The sequence below is a fragment of the Zerene cesonia genome, chromosome 17, assembly GCF_012273895.1.
Source record: "Zerene cesonia ecotype Mississippi chromosome 17, Zerene_cesonia_1.1, whole genome shotgun sequence".
NCBI classification, from domain to species: Eukaryota; Metazoa; Arthropoda; class Insecta; order Lepidoptera; family Pieridae; genus Zerene; species Zerene cesonia.
In genome coordinates this window covers 2,486,014-2,510,403 of record NC_052118.1, presented here as the reverse complement: position 1 = coordinate 2,510,403, position 24,390 = coordinate 2,486,014, and the positions used below count along the sequence as shown (strand labels likewise).

At 33.8% G+C, this 24,390-nt stretch overlaps 1 protein-coding gene across 1 annotated transcript in view; it reads right to left on the bottom strand.

Annotated features, from left to right (window-relative positions):
• LOC119833322 (protein kinase C-binding protein NELL1-like) overlaps positions 1 to 22,992 on the bottom strand; it is a 34,029-nt gene extending 11,037 nt beyond the window's left edge. Inside the window, exons 1-4 of the mRNA XM_038357308.1 lie at positions 22,790 to 22,992; positions 6,580 to 6,687; positions 1,268 to 1,418; positions 32 to 182 (exon numbers count right to left, since the gene is read on the bottom strand). Of these exons, the coding sequence (XP_038213236.1) occupies positions 32 to 182; positions 1,268 to 1,418; positions 6,580 to 6,687; positions 22,790 to 22,853 (474 nt within the window). The 5' untranslated portion in view covers positions 22,854 to 22,992. The remainder of the gene's footprint in view (positions 1 to 31; positions 183 to 1,267; positions 1,419 to 6,579; positions 6,688 to 22,789) is intronic.
• Positions 22,993 to 24,390: the final 1,398 nt, after the last annotated feature.

Below are 24,390 nucleotides of genomic sequence, written 5' to 3'. Positions count from 1 at the left end.
AGAGCGGGTGGCAGTCCACGAAGAGCGTGGCCTGCGCGCCCGACACGGCCAGCGCCACGCGGTGCCACGCGCCGTCCGCCAGCCGGAACGGGAACGTCTCGACGCGCGGCGCGCTGCCGCCCGCCGCCACGTAGTGCAGCCGCACCTCGTCGCGCCGCCCGCTCGACTGCAGCTCCAGGTACCTGCGCAGCGGCCCGACCTATTGCTACTGAGCTATGCATTATCGCGTTCTCGGAACCTCCCTCCGAGCGAACTGTTCCGAGGTACACGTTAACGAAGCGAACAACACATATACTCGGAAAGCGGAAGGGGACCGACCGCGAGCGGAACTCGGCTCGCTCTACATCTCAATATCGCTCGGCCGGGAGAGGGGACCATGTACCTCGGAACGAATCGCGTCCGCTGTCGACGGAGCCACTCGGTGTCTGATGGAAATAGTGAAGAGAGCGCGCCTGGCGATCCGAAAGCGAACGAAATCACCGGAGGAAGTTTATGTACCGACTCCTCGAATCTAAAGAGCGAGGGCGGGCTTAAACGTCGCGAGATATGCACGGAACCGATTCCCATGTCGCTTGGAATGCAAGTGCAAAGCCCAGCGGAGTCCCCTCGAGCGGGCGCGGGCCCGCAGCGTCGCGGCAAACATCAAAGAGAACACATAGAGGCGGGACGTTGGGGTCGGATAGACAGATACGGAACACAACACGTCAAGACACAGAACACAAACGGACGACGGCTGAGGAGCGCGGGGTCGCATGCAAGTCGGCCCACCCGTCCACACATACGGCCATGCAGAGACAATGAGCGCAATGAGTCAACGGATGGATCGAGGAGGACATTCCGAGGCACAGGACATTCCAAGATACATGATACTCCCCTATGCGCGCGCACGCATGTTCGTAGCGCCATGCGTGCGCGCGCAGCGATGTTGAGATCTAGAACTCACCGTTTGAAGCCGCCGAACGTCGCCAACTGGCCTTTTGCGTTGCTCTTCTCGTTACGCCATGGGCCTTTCTTCCGACATTCAAGACGGCACTATTTGACATTAAATTACAGTTACTAAAGTGTTCTCAATGTAATTTTATGGAAACAATAAACAATATACGTATTCATACAATATATCATGCAACACTCAATATATAAACATTTAATGTTACGCTCTTATACTTCATCGGATAGAAAAATTTTCAATAAAACTAATGTATAATATATTTATTTCATAGGGAGATTCCTGATGAAGTATCAAGGCAACATAAGCGGGTAATCGTACCTGTTGTAACCATGTGAAAACGATAGTATAGTGCCCGAGTTGGCAGGCTCTTGCCGCAACGCTGCAAGTAGTGTGAACTCGGGCGAGCGACGCAGGAGTTCCGCGGCGCGCTCAAATGGGGCTCCCTCAACCTGAAGCGACCTTGTATCTCCTGAAACAATCAGATATTATCATAGAAAACTGATTGAACTAATATCATTTTCATGTAGTAAATAATAGCTTTACAAGCTTGTGCCTGGCATTAATATAAGTTAATGCCCACGCAAATATTTTAACTATTCACTTTCGTCATCGTTACCGGCGAGAAATATTTGAACAAAATTTAATATTAGCCTCATAATATATGGTGTACAATGCAATAAATTTCGATAAAAATCAGTACATTTCGTAGAAGCAGCGTAGTATCGTAGCGCGAGGCCGCCTAACGATCGTATTTTGGTAGACGGTTGGCGTCGTGCCAACTAACTTGATCCGCTGAGATTTATTTCATTGCATGTAAATTTGAATGAAATATAATATGCAGTGTGCATAAAACTATCAAGAAGATAAAGCATCATCATATATAGAAATGAAGAAAAGTTTTTTGTTTTCTATATCACATAAAAAAAAAAATCCGTGGCTTAATTATCAAAACTGTTATTTGTATATAGATATTGCGTAATCTGATTTGAACAAAATTACAGGTAAATATTAAGGAAAAACATAATAGAAAGTTAGGTTAGTTTCACCATTTATAAGAGCGGCTGGACGGACTTGATCCGCCCCTTCGAAATGATCTTTGATTTGTTGTATTTCTCACCGTCTGAATTAAAATTATTAAAAAAAGCTTCTAAAGATTAAAAAAAGAAACAACAATCATCTACCCGGGTGGTGCCAGAGCGTAAGAGTAGGTAATAATAAATCGATTAAGGCTGTATTATATTGAAACCAGTACAAGTAATTAATACCGTGGAATATCTAGAGAAATAAAACAGCTTTTGTTTTTTTTTGCTATTTGAGTACCGAGTAGGTACATTACATTAAAATGAAAATTCGTGCACATTTTAATGTTTCTTAAAAAACAAGAAACAAAAAGACAAATGAATGAGTTTGACTTTCCCAAGAAAAATAAAATAAAAGACAATACCGCTTGTAGAATGTTTGCCAAAACCAATTTTGATTCCATTTCTTTAAAACACAACACATACAACATAATAAATAGGTTTCATTATTCGGTAAGTAGGTATTCATTATCTGTGATTAATTTTTTTTTTTTCTCAAAATATTTTGCTAAAACATTCATTCGTATCGTTTTGTAAATGCAACAAATCTATGGTTATTATATAATAGTTAGGTTTAAAACAAATACGCACTAAAAGCGCAATAAGTTTTAAATTAAAAAAGGGGAAGGGAGGGTGGGAAAGAAAATAACATGTGAATAAGGCGATGGGCCCCTTGAAGGGTAAATTGTGCAGAAAAATTTATAGGGAAGCCTATAACGGACATGAAAATTGATTTATACTTAAACCTATGGTTTACAGTTACGTCCGTATGCAGTTCCTTTATTTTGTTTACAAAAGTAACCATTAATATTTTAGGCACATGTCTACTACGTTCGTAAAAAATATGATATGAAACAAATCGAATAATTATATGTATCTTTTTTATGATACACTCAAGAATGCAATCTTTTCAAAGCACAGTCTATCGACAATTTCATACATTTCATTATATTTCTTCGGTCCTATCTTATTCAACAGATACTCGTACAAAGACCAAAATAGGTGGTTTATTTATAAATCCAATGAATATCATTTTCATTTTCATTGTGGGAGTCGAGCACGCTTCGGCACGAATTGGGCCAGCTCGCATCGGGGAAGTACCACACCCCCACAGAAAACCGGCGTGAAATAGTGGCATGCCACTGTGTTTCGTACGGTGAGTGGGGGAGCCGGAGGCCCGTTTCCTTTTCCTCACCCGTCCTAGTCCATTCCTTCTTTCCAGTCGTTAATCCTTTCCTTTTCCCTTACCCCATAAAAGCGGGCAGCACATTCACAGAGGTACTACCTTTGCGAATGTTTATGGGCGGTGGTGATCGCTTAACATCAGGCGAACCACCAGCTCAGCTGCCCGCTATGACATAAAAAAAAAAAAAAAAAAAAAAAAAAAATTCCAATGAATATAAAGTTTCAAATAACTGCACTTCTCCGATTAAAGCCATCCACTACTAAGTTTTAAAGACGGATATCGAAATGGTTTTAGTTTACATAAAATATTTTGTACACAAACTGCGGGAGGGGTATGACGTGAACCCTCACTCTAAGTTCGTTCACCTTTCAAGAATACGTTGATAATATTTTGATTACTTTATAAGAATTTTTTTTTTAAATACATTAACAACGTATATATATAATAACAATTTTTATTAAGTTCTGTTCTGCACTCTTCAAATATTTTTAATGAATAAGCTTAAAAATATCTCTCATTACTCACAAGTTATTTATTGGAAATAATAAAGGTTAAATAAGCAAATAGAACTGATTGTAAAATAAATCCTGACACTTTGAGACTCCTATCTCCCCTCTGGAGGTTCCTATAATTTCAATTAAGCACTCGAACCCTCTTCGGGTTGGGTAAAATTACAAAGGTAAGGTAAGTAATGTTTTTCTATGATTATAGTGTATTAAATATGCATGTAAAAATGTTTCGTCTTCATAAATTAGTTTATATTTTGGGATTTGAAAAATACGTATTTAATATTGTATTCATTGAGTGATAATCTACATCTGATCTATACCAACCATATTACGTGGGTTTGGATCTAATAAAAGTATATATGAATGCAATTTAATAATTTACTTTATACAAAAATATGCTTATTGTGTATTATCTCAGATAAAACACGTATAATAACTGTAATAAATAATAAACATAGACAACATGGAATATTGTCCCTTACAATATAAATTTATTGCAGTGAAATGATACCGGAATTAGAATGATTGTTAACAATAAATATGCACCCCAATAATGTTTTGGTTTCATTAAATCACCCCATAAGCAAAATTTAGCGAGATACAAATATTAGCATGGCTTTGTAAACATTATGGAATGGCACCCCGCCATGAATGTAGTTATTGGCTCTCGTATGTTACGTGTGAGGATTATAAATCTTACACTAAGCTGCTCTGATCGCATTAATTTTTAGGTAAAGTAAGTTAGGTAGTGAACAAACGTAGTACGATACTATGTTGAAAATATATGAAATTATTCTATCTGTAATTTATTGCCATCATGATTTTATCATTAAGGTACAATTATTATTTAAGCAAACGAATGTACATCATCTGATGTATTAATAACAATATGGGTAATGAAAAGTCACCGCATCCTGAAAGATGTATCAGTTCTATTCAAAACTATACCAAAATGAAATTAATAAAAAAAATAACTCCATGAAGTTTCGGTGTCATTATCATACTTTAGTCATTAAATAGCAGCTTTGGTGTAGCATTGAGCCGTCAAGAGCAGAAACGAGTGGTGTGAAGTGCTACTGCCATTGCCACTCACAAAAGAAACGCGAAACGTATTTCAATTTTGTTTACACTGTTATGACAGGCGCGTCATACTCATGGCATTACATCTTTAAAAATGAATTGAAATCTAATTTTATCACTGCCATTAAATTAATAATTTTCATACCACTGAAGTCAAAAATGATGATCATATAAAAAAAACATTTCAAACACGAATATGTATTTCATACTAAAAATACAGACATATATCAAAGCACTTTTTCATTAAGACTGCTGAGGACAGCAAAATTGGAGCACAGCACCACAATACAAATCTTAATCACAGCATTCTGCTTTGCGAGATTAATCTCTCCGACCCAGATGTCGCAATCGACCTGTCAATGTAGTGCCGAGTACACAATGGACCAACGTTTGACACCCCGAGATAATGCGGATCCCCGCTAACTAGAGATGGACCCTTCGACAATTATGACAATGTGTGTACTGCCTAATGGTGCGATTTGTGGAGTGTGACATTGGAAATCTGGTTCACGACGGCAGCCATGCTTTTGATAAATTAATTTTATACAAATGACAGCAATTGGAATGATGTGTTTTCAAACTATGCGTTAGAAAGAGAGAAACGTTATATCTTAACAGAACAAAAGGAGTAGAACACGGATGTAACAAATGATTTCCATAAGCTTTATACGACAACAGCTTAGTAATAAATTAATGGAGGAGAAAATTGAAATGAGAACAATCGTAACGTCACATCTTCCCCGTTGTGACCATTGCAGGAATATAGGGCGGGGATTGGGAATATTTGCCGGTGGGATTAGCGTCGCTTGGTGGTTAATGGCTTGTTCGGACCGGACTGCTTAGGGATTACGGTCTATTCATTTGTGTGGTTAAGCCCGGTGTGTCGAAAAATGATTTAACAAATCACGTTCTCATAGCCATTTAAGTTTTGGTGTGCGTATCGATAAACTCATACTTAGTTTATATGAATATAAGGAAACCTTGTTTATTACGATAATTTTTAGGAATTCGATTTTTAAAACATAATCTGAAATAAAAAAGGGCAAAATGGCAGACATAATGAACCATATAATTTATATCTGTTTTTCTAGGACGCTTGTTAAGTGATGTGGAATCAATATTATTACAACATTCAATACTAACAACGAAAATATGTTGCAAAAATCCATGCAAGTTACATAGGTATACAACGACTGATTGCATTTGTCTATTTTTTATAACAGACACATAAAAATGTTATTTTTAATACATTAAGCACGCCCTTTTTATATTTAACGATTGAAACGTAAAGACGCAAACGTAAAAATAGTTGATAAGAATTGACATGTAATAGAAACGGCATCACGTATATGATAACAGACATTAAAGCACAGGCGCGCCCGACTCTATTACCTAGTATTAACTGCACCTGAAATGTATTGCACCTCCAATGTTTACGATTCCATTAACGGCAAGACACATATTATCGGACGGCACCCTTTGAGTCGTGTTGAATGACATTATAATTTTTCATTTTTCTTTCTAGTTGTAATATTTTTTATTTATCATTTTTCTCTGATATTTTCAGTGATCACTAAATTACGTAACGGTAAAGTTAACATCATGTATAAATAAATTCCGTAAAGAAGATTAAATGAGTTGCTATAATTGTATATTGAAGAAGAATAAACTAGATATACGAAGAAAAAATGTTTTCTATATTAGTTTCAATAATACAATATTATTTCAAATGATCATTGTATTTAGTAATCTATCTAATCTAGAATCCCAGGGTACCTTCTAGGGTGTAAGCGGTTCGCGGTGGTTGCATTCCAGGGACGATAGTGACACCAGCTCGCGACGTGTTGTGCAGCGACAGCGCGGCCAACAGGTCAAGCTCGGTGGCTGTAACAAGCAAATTTAATTAATTTAACTTTCATTTTGTTTTATATAAACAAGGGCAAATCTAAGTTTAGATTAGTAATGTTAGTTAACTGAACCTAAACCTAATAAACTTTTAAACCGCTGAACTGAGGGATGGTAGAAAAAAATAACATATTTCATACCAAAAATGCGAACAATCAATCGCATAACATAAATGACATAACATGACGAATACCATATAATTACAATTCTACATAACAATCAAATAATACATCATAAAAATTATTATGCATTAAATGAATACTACATACATACATTTAATTCAATTTATGATCAGGATAATTATCTTCATCGTTCATGAAAAGCTTACTATTCGTTATATTAAAACTAAAGGGGCATAAAATAATAATTGGAATAGAAAAATATAAAGATGAGCCTATTATTAGGTTATGACTTATTATTCTTCTGAATATTTAGTATCAATAAACGTTTGGCCTACATTCCGATGATCGATATGCGTAGAAGGTCCCCGAAAATGTGTCCATCGATTCAAGAAAACTTTCCACGATAAGTCATTGACCAATTAGGATTTTTGTAAATTTAGCATTTGATTTTGTCGATAGAACATTGGAAATTGTACTGAATTAAGCATTTGCCATTTTATGCGCTTATTATAAATAAGTACCGGTTCTTCTTAAGTACTGCTGCAGGAAGAAATTTTACGATAAGCATACCCCGCAATTGATTAAAATATAAATGATTAGATATGATGTAAACATAGGATTGTAAAGTTCAAGCAACTATAAATAACATCCATTTTCTCGTTGTAAGCTTGTTTGTAAGACGTCATCTATCACTTTGTAATACCCTTCTACCGTAATACAAATCCGACATTGTTGTATATATTGTAAGGAAGACAAAGATTGTGTGATATTGTTTTAAATGCAATTTTATTATATGATACAAATAAAAAAAATTTAGTGCATCTATATTATTAATTGTTGTTCCATATTTTATTAGATGTTCGTCTTAAAAATAGATTAAATAATTAAAACGTAACTCTAACGTAATTCTGGCACATCTCTCCTTCAGTGATAATTGAAAAAGGAAAATTAATAAGTCGTAGTGTTTTCATTATACTAAGACATAATTAGAATTTCTTGCCACATACTAAAACGAAATACATTTTCTTATTTTATTTTTGTGGAAAAGGAATGTTTAAAGTGAAAAAGATATCAGTAAGTTTAATAATCACGTAAAGAAAAATAATAAGAGGCTCGTCCTAATAATCAATTCAATCTCTTTGTCAATTCTTTTATACACAGACCACTCCGTCTTCACTTCATGTTTATATAGCTTAATGCGAAACTTTATTTCGGTAGTTTTCATTGTATTAGAGGTATTTCCGAGAAATTATGTTTAATAAACAACAATCATATCATTTATATTTTATATCATTTATAAATAAATTTATTAAAAATGATAATGTACTATCAGTCACGATAACCCGGTCACGTAGCTTTACGTAGCGCTCGTAGAATTGCTACGAGACAGCCTGTCGCTTTATTTTCAATATATTTATTTGAAGAACTGCGACGACACAATATATTCGATAATAAATTAACTGAATCACCGAAATTATTTACCACGTATACATGAAAATCACAGTGATTAACACTATAGAAATGTGCATACATTTTAAATGCCAGTAATGGGAGCTAAGGTGCTTAAGGGTGTTATAAATTACTTGTTAAGTTTATTAAAAATATTGTTAATTGAATTATTTACAAATTTTTCACATATTTAATTACTAAATGAATGAATGTCATAAAAACCTTTACACGAAAGACAGACGGTAACAACTAACAACACGCTAAACGTTATTTATAGAGAAAAGCTAAGCGTTTAGTGAGAAGTGTGCTAGTGCTAATTGACTGAGGGGCGTAGGCTCTCGCAGCAACTTCAATTAAATAGCGTCACGGCTCCGACGAGACCTCTTGTCTCCCTTCACCTCCAATTTGTGACGCCCATAACAGAATCCTTTAGGGCTAACACGATTACGTAATGTATTTTTATTCGCCTTTTATTGTGCATAACGTGCAAGTACCAATTCTGGTAGGGAGATAATTCTGACATTTCATTTAGTAATTTAGTAAGTAATTATGCTTTACATTATTTCCGGTATTAGCATATTTCCTCCTTACTTGTTCAGGTGACGATTTCACATTGTAATTATTAAACCTTCACGTCGTAGATTTGCGTGCTGGCTAACCTAACCTAACCGTTATAAATATTATTAATAAGACTTTTTTAACTTTATTGAACAGAGTTTCACGAGGTGAAGAATGAGGCACAATTTTTATTTATATATGTTACAAGAAAATGAAATTCATCTCATTGTGTTGATAAATACATAATTTAATAAAAAAAAAATCCAAACAAGGGTAACCTATTTTTGTAAAATTATTAGGATATTTATTATTAACGTTAATTTTCAGAAATTAATTTATTTCCAAAAACAAAAAATAGTATTGTTAGTAAGCAACATTTAACTTTCGATTGTAAATCTTTTTAATTCTTTTTTTAATCTAGAACTTGTACAATACGGTAAAATATCCTACCATATCATTTAGATATATAATCATAGACGACAACTGAATTATCAATTACATTAATTCATAAACTAAGATGACTATTATCCAAATGTGAAACTTTGTCGCTCATCACAATGTCGATTATGGCCTAATTTACGAGTAGACTTTGAGACAGCCCTGCCGCCGGCGCCGCTGCGTCGCCGACTCGTCTGGTCTGTCTCCAACCAAACTGATACAATGCGACGCTCCAGATTGCCTCATAAACTGCCGACTACCTACTGAGCATTGTCTTTAAACTTAGTATCAATATAATACACTGCATATCCGTAGGGTAGAAAATGAAAGAGGTTTTATAATAAGAGTCTACATTTCGACTGCATAACGCAGAACGGGATTTAGATCATCACTACATAGTATAAAATAAAGTCGCTTTCTCTGTTCCTATGTCCCAATGTATGCTTAAATTTTTTAAACTACGCAACGGATTTTTATGATTTTTTTTTATGGATAGAGTGATTCAAGAGGAAGGTTTATGTATATAATAACATCTATTACTACTCCGAATTAACGCATGCGAAGTCGCTTTTTCTGTATGTATTAAACATGGTGTTATCACCGAGGAACATTTATAACAGCCATAAACAGATGGGACGTAAAAACTATCAGTCATAAAAACTGCTTCAGTTCCAAGAAACTGCGATAGAATTGCATTAAGTTTGCAGTATTGCATGAAGAATTTACTGCTCTAACGTAAGTTACTACATAAGTTCTAATCCAGAAGATTTAAAGTCTATAAAAGTGGTGAGTAATTACACAACCTACAAGTTTACCGTAACAGTGTTGCATTCGCTACTGCAATTTTATGGTGCGGAAACGTACGAATATCGCGATATGCATTAGTCTGGCAGCAATAAAATTCCAATCAGTTGTTTTTCAAGAGCAATTAATTTGTAGTAACCTTTCGATGAAACAAATTTTATTAGAGACGAAATAATTTGTATTCTAGTTGCAATTTAAAGAACAATATCACGTTCTATGGGAATACGATAATTAATACAATAAGAATTTAATGCTCTTTTATAGCAAACTAGCAAACCCGGCGAACTCTGTTTCGCCAACAGATGGCTGTATGTGAAAAATGATTTTCCCGCTTTTCTGTTGAAATTTTTCCTGAATTTTCTTTTTTTTAATTTTCCTGAAATTTTTCCTGAGTTTGCTATAAACCTCACGGAGCCCGAGACCTTTCCAATGAATGCAAAACCGTGGAAATCGGTTCGTGCGTTCTGGAGTTATAGCGTCAGGAAGGAAAACCCGACTTATTTTTATATAGTAGATATATAAGATTCAAAATGAAATTTTGGTAAGAAAACATTTACTATATTCATCAAACAATCGTATTCCCTAAAATTTCATTTTTCAAAATCAAAGAAACGTTTTATTTGCAATGTTACCTTCTCTTATTATTAATATTGTGTTCGTTACAGTATCCCAGCAAAATTAATGGTTCAAAAAATACTAGGAGCATTTTAGCACGATACGTTGAAAACGGTGTATTATTACAAAAGCTATTCATCAAAATTGGAAAGGCAATTAACGCTTCGCCATTTTCATGCCTTTAGTCTTAACGAGACGGAACAATTTGGTTCACCAACCCTTGTCATAGACAATTAATTAGTTTAATTACAAATTTTATTCGCGGTATTTAGTCACCACTTTGTGGTATTTTCAATCAATTAATTACACTAAGAACGATTGTTTAAAATACATATTAACTAAAAAATTATCGATAAATATTGTTGACGTAATGTCGTACGTAAGTTATGGCATAGAATCCACGACATTATCGACACTACACTTTTAAAACGAACATTATAAATGATATAAATAGACATAACAAACGAAACTATCAGATGCCTATAAAAGTACCTTTTTGGCAGTAAAACTGCGACACAAGAGAAACAATATTTCAAGTCACTTTGAGACGTACACGAAAACGCTTTATACGAACTACGTATAATATTACTCACCGACACTCCACTCCATGTATTTGTTATTACTTTCTACGAACGGTGATACATTGTACGTGAACTATCATTCACTGTTTTTTTTTGTACATGATTTAAATTTGTATTTGCCGACCGTTTGAATTACAATATAATTATTTATACTTGCACTGCTACATGTATTTGATATTTATTCAACATTAAATACCGGTACTAAACATATAGTACACATAATTTTTCTACTCGATTTGACTATAAGTCCCTTCGTAATCCGAGACAAAGTGTAATCGACTATAGTATTAGCATACTCTATGCAGTTCAGTGAATTATGCAAGGGTTAATAACAATTAAGGGAAGTCCTTGAAGGCAGTGAAACCTGCCCGGAACTAAATTGACCATATGGCAAGTTAATTATAATATTTATCGGTAACCAGAGACGGAATTGTGTTCACACGTTACTGGTTACATAATAGTAAAAAAATAAGACGCGTGTCTGTGTGTAATCGGACACGAACATTAATTTGTGTCTCTTTTTCATTCGATTGATCGAAGAAAATCTGTTCTATAATAATAATACTATGTATATGTTGAAAGGACAGTATTGACTCAATTCAGAAATCAATCTTTATTCTTTATAATATTATGAATGACTCTAAACATTCAATTTTAAAATTCTTATGCCTTAAGTTCGATTGAACCGCGTTCTACATATTTTTCTCTTTAGCTTATCATTAATCAGAAATTTATCTTTAACCCCACATGTGATTTACATACAAGAATATTTCTATTCATAACATTCTATTCAACATGTTTTATATTAAAAAGCAAGTAAAGCCACACGTCTTTTATGAACACAGTAAAGTACAAAGGGGAGGGACGCTTTGAGTCGGCGGCATATGTCACGCGCGTGCCAGTTTGCCGTCTCTACTTACATTTGTTTTTTGTGATGAATGTAGTCTCCCTTAGTTTACTAGTTACACCATTGTGCCTTATTCACTATTTCCTGCCTTTTTTTGGAAATCAAGTAAATTTACAATAGTACAAAATTTATAACAATCATTAAAAATATGAAAAGATGGTATCCCATATTTAATTCTTTTTTTTTAATTTACATTAGGGTAATCTTACCATTATAACGTATTTAATATTTTGGAGATATGTTTATTATGATATACTTAATGTTTATATCTATACACAGATTAAATAAATTCGTGATTATTATACCTTGTAATTCAAGAACGCCAAAAAAATATAAAGTATAACGGATATTTTCGATTGTAACTGTGTTTCTTTTAATATCCACAAATTCTTTAAAATATTAAAATATTATTTTAATTTGATGCATTTTATATATACCTAATAAGGAAGGAGGTCGTCGTAATGCGTACTACATTTTCATAATGATGTCACACAAATAAACATTTTCTAATCAACAATTGGCCCATTGACCTTCCTATAGCAATGTTTCGTATCGAATGACCATCAGGTGATATGTTAAAAGTGTTTACTCGATTTCTAAGCATTGCGGTGGTCTGCCTCGTTGCTTCTTAATTGCTGACGCACTAAATACAGAACAATCGCATGTGAACAATAAGATTACATCAGATGCAACAAATTCACTGTTTGGATCGTTATTAATATACACAGATTGAAAATATAAAAAGTAAATCCTATAACATTATTATTATTTGATTATACTCAAATAAATTAAATAGTATTAATAATATTTGGGTTTCATGTTATACAAAATATGAAGTTATGTTAGTTTAATAAGCTAGTTTGATAATGAATACGACATTGAAAGGAAAAATATCGAAGAGGATTTATAAGCACCATTTAAGTACTACAGCATTGTACTATACGTACGAGTTTGTGTCTCGCCCAAGGCTGTAAATAGAAAACTAATGCTTAAAAAAATCAAAGCGCACTAACAGATAACTATGATAAAGTAGGCTTGTCCTTGTCGCTGCATACAAATTTACATTACCAAAATATCATGTTAGAAATTAGAATAAACGCAGGATTTTGGAATATTTTGTCCGTTAATAAGGCTACTGGGGTGAGCCGGCGACCCGGTGTCCGACAGGTGGCGGACACGCGCCACTGCGCCCCCCGTGCCATATCGGGCCCTAGACCATACCGCAACTGGACTTTGATGCTTTTTTATTTAAAGCTATGAGCTAGTGACGATAAAGCTTCTGAAATTCTTATACAAACACAACTCAATAAAATTTGGTAAAATTAGCCTATAGCTATTCGTTATTTTTTACAATTATTTTGTTGTCTAAAATGACATTACTATAAACTAATACAAGATGAGGTAACATACTAAATATTCATTTCATTTGACGCCATACGCGACTGGACCGTTATTTTACCATAAGAGAACAATAAATCTCATAAGTGAGTATATATTTCAATGTTGATATTTGAAATTCCGATATCGGCCGTCCTTCAAGCACCCTTGCCGACACTTGCAAATAGCATCCGGTGACTTAGATTATGTTAATATTTAAAATGTTAGCCGACGTAAACGTTAGACTACGTCAGAGCTGAAGTCACCTGTAAAATATTAAAATTCCATAAACTAACGATAACAAAAGCGTATGTACTAATTTTGCTAGTATACATATGTTTTTTTTATTTTTTTTTTATACGAGTGAACATACGTTCCGGGGGTTAGGTTAGGTTTGTAGTTACATAAAGTTAAAAAGCATAACACCTACATATTTGTACTTTTATTCCATGGTATTTATAATCCCTTATCAAATATATCTCTCGATTGCGTTACTTCGTTTTATAAATCAAGTTCGAGTATATCATATTTTATACCACGTAATGTTTCTAGTTGTATTTGAATTAATACAAATTTACTCCAGGTTATTGCCGCAAATTGGGCTTGTATTCCAACGCAGTCGGTAGAGTCTTTGACACTTTAAACTTGACAGTGGGGCACGCGTCCGCCGGGTAATCCTGCGCAAACATCACGGCTGATAGCGCTTATCGCACGTGCTATTGTTACCGGGACGTATTACTTCCTCGAACACTATTTCTAACACTAAACTACATCGAGCACTATTTAATGTTGAGAACTGAGAAGATTCTTATTGCTATTTGATCTATCGATCATTGATTTCGCCAATTAATATTTATGTTTGCAATTTTTCAAAGGGGTAAATGTTATGCTAGTACTTATCAATTAAATTAATCTTCTTTTGTATTTTATATTTTGTTTTCTTTAAACATGGACTTTAAATAAAATAATCGTATAAACCTTAAAAAGCTATTGATGCAATGGTTTTCTTTACTTATCAATTTTATTTATTTACAGTTGTAAGATAATTTATACATATTACATCATAACATTTTAGACCCCTTAAATGACTCGACATTAAGTAACCGATATAAAGTGTAGCCTATAACGTTTATTGGCTTTTGAACATGTGCTGTAAGTATCCAAAGTTGGTTGAGGGACGAGCAACCTGTTATTACGTCACACTCCACCCCGCTTCTATCCGTTATCAATAGTTATAGTTAAAAATGTTGATCGACACTATCCAATTTAATTAATACATTTGCAAGTTACGGCGTGCCGTCATTCACGTAAAAAAATTTTCACGTAAAATTATATAAAATATGAATAATTATTATACAAAATACAAGTGAATAACGCAAACAACGACCAACATCTACAGGCTAACTTTTTACAAATCTTCGAATAAACATAGTCTCAGCTAAATAAATACCTACAGGCATAACGAGTTTCTAGCTTTTCTAACGTTTTACATGTAAAGAGGTGCAAAAGAACGACCATGAAAAAACTATAAATTTTAAATAGACGATTAACGTAGAATATTATTGGTATGTATCTGTGGTTCCGTTAAGCTTTAAGTTTGTATACTGTAAAACGATAGATTCAGAGATTTTTCGATTTCGAGGAGCGTAAATATAAACACATTTACTTTCAAATATAATCTTTTACGAAAATGTATATAATAATTACATTAATAAATCAATTAAGAAACCACAGAAATAGAACATTAGAAATATTTTCAACAAACTTACGCTCCATAAATGACTCATGATAATAAGTAAATTTTAAATATGCCAATAAACGCATACATTAACTACGATAAAATAAAGATGTAATATTATAGACAACACAAATGTAAATAAACTGACGAAGCTAAATGAAATTCATTTGTCCCGAAGCACCCTTGAACCCGCGGGGGAAAATTCGTTTCACTTGCGAAAAGACGTGATTCAATTTGCCCAAGCGTTGATTAGATAAATAACAGCTGGACCACGATACCCTATAATGAAGTCGTGTGCCGGAATTAACTAATTCTTCCGTATATAATTTATACAAATTACCACTTATAATTACATTACTCATACAAAATCTCATTCAAATATTTCTCGTAAATAAATACTTCTTACACCATAAAATGTTAATGGTAATAATTAAGAACATACTTTTACGGATTTAATGAGTATAAAGGCAAATACCGCAAATAGTACAAATACTAGAAAATATATGGCTCCCTTGAAACCAAGTCCCAAGGCGTCGCCGTGGACATCACAAATTATTTACGCAATGTAAATTCGACCCAATTGCCTCGTGGGCGTTCATAATAAAGTGTATGTGGAATCACTCACATACTAAATACGTGAAAGATCGATAGTATTTGGACAGTACAAGGCGCGTTGCCGCGCAACACCGTAGACGATGCACGGGGTGGCTCGCAGGCCTTGCATTGCGTGCAAGAGCCGCGGCCCACGGGTAACTACACATTAGTCTTCCATGATTATCCAATCCCTTAGCCCAGCCTTTTTACGTCTAGACACCCTTACAGACTATACTTCTACTTAAGTACCTGCTAACACTGAAAATGGTAGAGTTTGTGTTTGATTTTACACGAGTATTATACATTTAGAAATTAAAGGTTTTTAACGCATTTTAAACGCGATTTATTCATTATATTATTATTGTGTTTGGCTTAAAACATTACGTTTCTCTTTTTAATAATGCAGAGTTTCATTATAATGTTACAGAGTACGGACGTCTAAATGAAGCCTACGGATGGCGATATTGGCTCTTATAGACGCAAAGAGAATAGTTACTTGAAGTTGAACTTAATGTTCAAAGTATTTCGATGGCCGTGAACGTTGTACGAGGTCAAAATAGATTCGAAGCACCGCATTGCGCTCTATGCGACACCTGCAACGCAACATATTTTATCTTATTGCAATTCAATATAAGTATTTTCATGCATGTTGGTATAGTCAGTATGACACAAATTTCCGACCTAAATTTCTTATTTCAGGACCACCTTTTTATTTGAATACAACTATACAGTAGGCTTTATTAGGTACATTTATAATATTTCAATTTTTCTCTGTATAAAATTAATCATTGAATAATCATATTGACTAAGTTTCGTTTGCCACGCAAATAGAACTAACCTAACTTCTATTCCTACAAATATTTAACTATCACCGATCACGAACTAGCTCAGCAAACCGAAGAACTAATCACGTCATCAGTTCTACGTACGAATAATGAGATAGACATAATATTATTCCTGGTATTTTTTCATGGAAATTAGGTGGAAAAACGCGGCTTACATGTTTTATTTATTGAGTTTGCTACTGTTATCGGCGCCAATGCCAAGGTGTCGATCAAATTATAATGGATTTACTGATTTAATTTTAACAATATCCTTGGTTGCTATGTGCATACTTGTGACACAGGTTAATTTATTGCACTGTTTAAATATTTAAATCCACTCGTGTATGTAAGTAAAAATATAGCTATAACTCATAAATAACATGAAAAACTATTTCAGAATGATAAATTACATTTTAAATACCTAATTGAAGGGAAACGATGTGGTAATAAAGTATTAAGCTAAAAGCACGCACGCATGACCCATAAATTTTTAGTCATATAAGATTCGTGTAAACCTAAATGAGAAAAGTTTTCGACACACTATACTATTCATAGAACCATGAATTTGATAGATATAGGATGAGTTATGTATCGCATTGAAGGAAGGCAGAATTTATGAAATACAACAAACAAGAAAACTTGTCATTAAATACATGAATAAGAAAGGTTTATTCTATCTTTTGCCCGCGGCTTTGCACGCGTTATATTCGGAGAAGTTTAATAGATGCTATTATACATATAACCCTTCCTCTTGAATCAATCTATCTATTAAACATAACCCTATCAAAAGCCGTTGCGTAGTTTTAAGATTTAAGCATACATAGGAACAGAGAAAGTGACTTTGTTTTATACTATGTAGTGATTGTAATTTCGGGTTCGGGTTATAGCACTCGTGAGAGCCATTTATTTGCTGGAGATACAATTTTTATTAAGAAATACTCAAACTTATGTGAAAAGTTTTATTATAATAAAATTCATTTTTATTCTTATATGCTGTATATAAGACGAAAATGATTGATGTGAAAAGAAGATGATGATAGGAGGTCGAATCCTAATTTGCTTTTAGGAAGCACGTAATTTAATAAATACTGCAAATTAATATCAGCATATTCTACTTATCTTCTTAATTTTATATATAGAAACTACATATTTTTAAAGCCATTCTTTAAAAGAACTGCTAAGAATTATTTCCGCGTCTATTATTGCAGAATACAAAACCAAAGCAATAAAATCTAATCGTTCAATATCCCAGTATATCATCCCAACTAAACTAAATATCAATTTGAAAACGTTTCACGATAGGGACGGAAGCTAGGGGCAGTGTATCGAACTTGGGGGAAAATGAAAGATACTCGTAGAGGGTGCAATATGCAATTCAATATGTGATTTTTCTTATACACTCTTTACAATGACAGAGATAATTAATTTTATTTGAGGATGATGTTGTAAATATTGAAACTTGAATGTAGATTCAGTAGATTTTTAAAATATTTTCCACGGTTGTAATATCGATTAATGCAAAGAAAAGAAATATATTTTTATAAGTATCAAAACAGACGGTATCGTTATTATAACATGGAATTATTTTGACAATAGATTTTACTAGCTGCGCCTCACTGTTTCACCCGCGTAAGTCCGTATCCCGTAGGAATATCGGGATAAAAAGTTACCCATATGTTATTACAGTTGTCCAGCTATCAACGTACTAAATTTCATTGCAACCGGTTCAGTAGTTTTTGCGTGAAAGAGCAACAAACACACACACACACATCCTTACAAACTTTCGCATTTATAATATTAGTAGGATTTAACCTTTTGGACATTATCCGACATTCGGTGCTATAATTGTTAGTGTAGTGTAGTGTATACTGTTATCAAATAGTTTTTATTTTCATTCAGAGCATGTCATTATGACACTTTCTTTCAGTAATAAATGATGGAGATTGAAGTTTCGTGTACTGTAAAGCATAATATAGCTCGTAGACATTCCCCACGGGGCGTTCAACACGCGAATATTACCTATTACTCCTACGTACCTTACGTGCAACCCTGTGTTATGCATTGGGCCGACGAACCCTGGCAATCTTACTTTCTATATTTTTAAAATGACAAGTTAGTTTTTAATTTAAATTAAAGACAAATTTTGTCTTACGTTACACGTGTTTCTATTTTATCATTTATCCAAAAAATATTTTTTATTAGTACTATAAAACAATAGTTCGGTTTGAATTAACGGCCTGCAATGCTTTCGTCGCGATTACGCCCGTTTTAATGTCGCTATTAAGGTGGTTTATTTTCAAAGTTTTTTATAGCACGACACTATAATATTTTACGCAATGCATCAGAACTATTTAACACAACACATCAATATATTTAAAACATATGCATTAGATAAATTTCACCTGTTTTTTTAGTTCAAAAAAATAATTTAATACATTTTTATAAGAAGCACGTGCCTTATGTAACTATTTCAATAGCGGACATCGCGCAGGTTATTGCTTTTGTATTTATTTTGTTCGGTCAACAGTTCCCACGCCTAAGTTCTTGGAAATTGAATCATAAGTTATAACAACGTTTTTCACGAAGCTACAATATAAAATATTTATAAAGATTATTTAAAATAAATTGACTCTAATGTACATTTCATTTGATTAATTATTGTCGATAGCTGTAAACTTGTATGTAGATATGTAAACTATTTAAATAAAAAGTAATAATTACATGAGCATTTAATATTCAACGTGATGATCTGATTCATATTGTTATAGTATAATAACTGCTATCAGACTCAGATTATTCTCTTTAAACAAATTTGCCAGATAAGATAATCCACGATAGGTAAGTAGAAAATCCGACGCTAAGAGGTAATTGTATTATGCATTGGTAAAAGTTTGCATTACGAGTTTAAATATGAATAACGTACAATTATTTCTTTTAATAAATCAATTATAAATATTAATAACATTGAACATCATCTAATAGGATATAACCTAACTAAAATATTCCGAAATTTTAATCACTTTTGGTGCTGTATAACACATACATTCTTGTAGATAATATTTTAACGTTGACGAATTTTTACAGCTCAGTTACATTTTATGGGAGTACCTTGAAGTTATATTCGATAACCAAATGAACAGGCAACGGTATGAATATCTTACATAGCTCTACGTCACGCAATAATTCAACTTCATTAACGAAAAAAAATTCTTTCTTTTTCTTTCCTCGAAATTCTTTGGGCTACGGAATTATTCCGATAAAACGGCAATAGAATATAAAATTTGAATGCGACGAGAGCGGGGCTGACGATAAAAATTCAATGCGGTAAAGTAGCTTACGTAAGGCGGGCGATGTAGACGCCTACGAAAGGCAAGCTCATTCACATGCTTTATTTAATAGAATTGTTCCCATCTGTTTCCAAACTCTAATGAAACTGTAAAAATATGCTATTCTTCAGCAAGCTCATGTATATTCCTCAAACATTTATTTTAAGTCGATTCGGAAACATCTCAGCGAACTCATTGTATTTAATCCGAACCTAAATTTTAATCAAAGAAACATAATATCATTTCCATTATGTTTGCTATGACATTATGTAGATATTTAATTGTACGCGTTCCATATATTCATGGTGACTGTTCATGAAAAGTTGCAGGTAGAGCTGGCTCACAGCCAAACCTAAATGACTATGTTTGGCTCTGGCTTATCATTCCATTGGCCTATTAAACGTACGAAAAGAAGTAGAGCAGTCGATTGTAACTGAGTTTCAATAGATCATTGCAGTGCTAGTTCGAAGGATTAACGAGTTGAAAATGCCTTGAGCTTAGTGCCAAGGACTTGCACTTTAGAACGATTGTACATTATGGATATTTTTTCGCCTTTTATATCGTAAATATTTTTATAATACACTACAATTTTTACAATGTATTGTATAATTGTGAAAGAATTGTTCTTATGAGTCTTTAAACCAAATTTGAACGTCATTGCAATCAAAAAGAGTAGAATTTGTACATTACTTATAAGCAACGTTTTTGTTTTTTCATGAGAACTTATGTTAATTCCATGGATAAGTTAGCCACATTCATCTAATGATCGTAAAATTCGATACGTGAAAGGGGAAGAAAACTTAAGGACAACGTTCATTACAGGAAAACGATTTGCGGGCGCGGATTAATAAATTTCATTCATAAATATTTTTACTTTAATGCATTTCAATAAATACGCAAATTTGCATATATGTAATTATTTGTCTTGTATGTAGTTTTCTATGATTAAACAAAATGTGTCATATTGTATTGAAAAATATTGGTCCACCGACCTGATAAAGACAACCTAAACCGTATTTATAGCGTGTACGTAAAGATGGTTAGACAAAGAATGGTAGGTCATAAACGTAGGTTTGCCCTAAATGTATTCGGGTCGTCGGCCGGCTTGACAAATGTAAGGAAATGACAGCCCTTTCCGCCACTACCTTCGAGACCAGATGTTCCATTTTGATTTGGAAAATCTATAGCCCACGTGTAGCAGAGAATATTGCAATAATGTTTACTGTATATTTGTCCATTTCTAGAACCTAAACTATTTTATATGCTTTAACCCTCAAGTACTTAACATTTCAATTATAAATAGTGTTGACAATATTTGCATTATCATCCGTAATAAACATTTAAGATTTTTTGTTTAATGCAACTACCCGAACCTATACCTTTTGTTTAATTATTTATATTAAATTATAAATCAACTTTCTCACAATTTATTAATATTATGTGTGAACTTTAAAATAAAGACCTCTGATTTCAAAATGCTGCGCGTTGAAGTCTTTTCAATGCAATTGAAATTTATCAATGGTAAAATTCGTATTTTCGTTAATCTCTTCTCTTGCCGATATATGTAACACCCATGAAGTAAAAAAAATTTAAAACTATGTAATAGATAATTGCTATAAATATTTACATAAATTATCATCAGATCTGAGTCACTCAATTGGTCGGTAGCACATTGGAGTGAAATCGCGCGATATTGCTGATAAGATATCAACAAATCATTATTTTATCACTAGCAAAATAATTTTACGTTTTCATTCACCCTTCCATGTGTTAGTAAATTTATACGAGATCACATTCTCGCTAAATATTTCGTAACGCTGTTATTTCGTCATAGCTACATATGATAATTACTAGATTTGTCTTAAAAATTAAATCGTATATACAGATACTTTTTCATAGACACCGTTATAGTGGTTTTTATTATCTATTTATCTTTTATTATAGTTTTTATTATATATTATCTATTTTGAAAATTTGATACGGTCGGGGTCGTACGAATTACAGATAATATATTCGGGCAGGTGATGAAAGATGCGCATGCACTTCAGCGAATGGCTATCGGCTAGTGGCGTGATTAAGATCAATATTGACTCAGATGTGTATTATCATATGACGTAAGGACTAAGTAACAGTGTTTGGTAGCGGCGGACTCGCAAGGACGGCACTATTCTATAACCCAACGTGTCCCGGCATGCGCTACTCGCGAAACTTTATTTCAGTTATGTAAGCTCCAAACTTTTGATGGGTTCTTATGTAACGGCCAAAATCTATGTTAACTATTATTTAAATTTATGATTAATTTAAGGGAGACTGATTTACAAAAACGATGTGCAATCATATCTATACACTTTATTTTAACCAGGGTTAGTCAATCAAGATATTGAGACATAAAAGTTTGTATGAGAAAATTAATACGATAAGAAATATAAGTTAATAAGTGAAAACGTATTCAATAAGAGCGAACTTGAACCCTCTAAAGTCATTACTCGGGAGGGTTGATCGCGATAGAGCACACACTGCGGTCGTTTTCCTCAAAACTACATGAAAACGTAAAGATAGACGAAAATTTGGCTAAGGGTTGAATCAGCTGATCGGCACACCCTAAGCTACCGTAAATCTTGTAAAATCTATGAAACGTGCGAAAAACGTGTTATATTGACGGAACGTAAATCAGCTGATCGTTAGATTTGTACTCGTAAAATTTATTCGAAGTAAATTTTAAGCATGAGTATTAAAAGTCGTACTCACCGGCCGCGTTTGTCAGCCACCACCAGCAGAACCAGGCGGCCACGAGCGGCCGAGTGCCGGCCATGTCAGCGGCAGCGCATCACACGCGCGCTCTTGCCGGCCGCCCCGGCGTACTGAACCATACTGAGCGGAGCGCGATCGATGCACGGCCACGAGCGCCGCACGCACCCTCCGGCCGTGCCTCCCGCTCCTCCCGCAACCCCACGCGCCCTGCACCCTCCGGCCATTTTCTCGAGTTTCCACCGAGAGCGCGCGCGCTGCCCTCTTTCCCGTCGGATCGCTGACCGCCCCTAATTGATTGGGCCCGTTCATTTGCCGAATACGTTTTAGGTCAGCACCGCCGCAGAGCCTCTGCGCAATGTTTATTTAGTTTACTTCGTGGGAAACTTGGCTGAGACGGGACCATTAAGACAAACAGTCTGCTCTTGCTTGACGTTTCGTCATAATTGCTGTTATAAATAACTTTTAGTGATATATTACTTAGCAACAACTTTAAATGCTAAATCTTATGTCTATACATAATAAAGCCCGATATATTTTTTTAATGTTTGCTACAATTATTATTTAAGGTCAAAACTATATCAATTAAAATAGTTATTTTTCACAAAACCTTAGCTCTAAAAGTTATTTATGTCTGCCGCATAGAGCCGAAAAATTTTAAATAATTAATTATTAACTAATGATAATATAGTACTAAGGCCTGACATAAATATGGACTTTTTCCTAAACAGACCACGATTGTTCTACGAATAAAAATCTTGGGTGATAACCATTGAAGTTAAACAAATGTTCAATCAATACGAACAAACTTGCTTATTAAGACAAATTTAACCGAATAATAAAAATCAAACCCAACTATTAAATAGGTGACAAAATTATGACAGTTATCTGTATCTGTAATACATAACTAGAGATAAATACTGAACCGAGCACAATTAAAATTCACATTCTAATTAATTTAAATTATTCACGAGTTTTTCCGCTATTTTGACTTTGGTACGTTGTGTTACTAAAAGCTTACATACGAATTTTAATAATAGAAGGAAAGTATTACAAAAATCAGCCGAACTGCGAAAAACTTGAATAACTTGAAAGAAACGTCTTTCGGGAGCCACCATCGTTATTGTCCTCCTCCGTATTTTTCTATGCTATAAATAAACTCAAAAAACGCGTTGCTATACGATTTTAAAGGATATTTTACAATTAGAAAGTATCATCATTACCGAGTAACATAGAACTTTTTTTTTTTAATTTTGTTTAATTGGTCGCTAAATTGTTTGTTTGAAGAATTACTGTTTCGAATTCAAAAAAATTATGTGTTGAATAATTCAGCTAGCAAGAAAGTCTCTAATTACCAAAAGGGTACATACACTACATCACTGTACGGCCAAGAGAAGTGTTGTATATAATAAAAAATGATGCGAAAATGGGGAAAGAATATGTCAATTAAGAGCAGATGAATTTACCTGTTTCAGTTAAATTTATAGGAACAGAAAAGAGCACGAATGTTGATAACTGGCGAATTTTGAGTTTAGTTTTTAAGTTTCATGGAGCATACTAATTCTTTACATTCTCAAGGGTTAAATAGAAAAACAACTCGT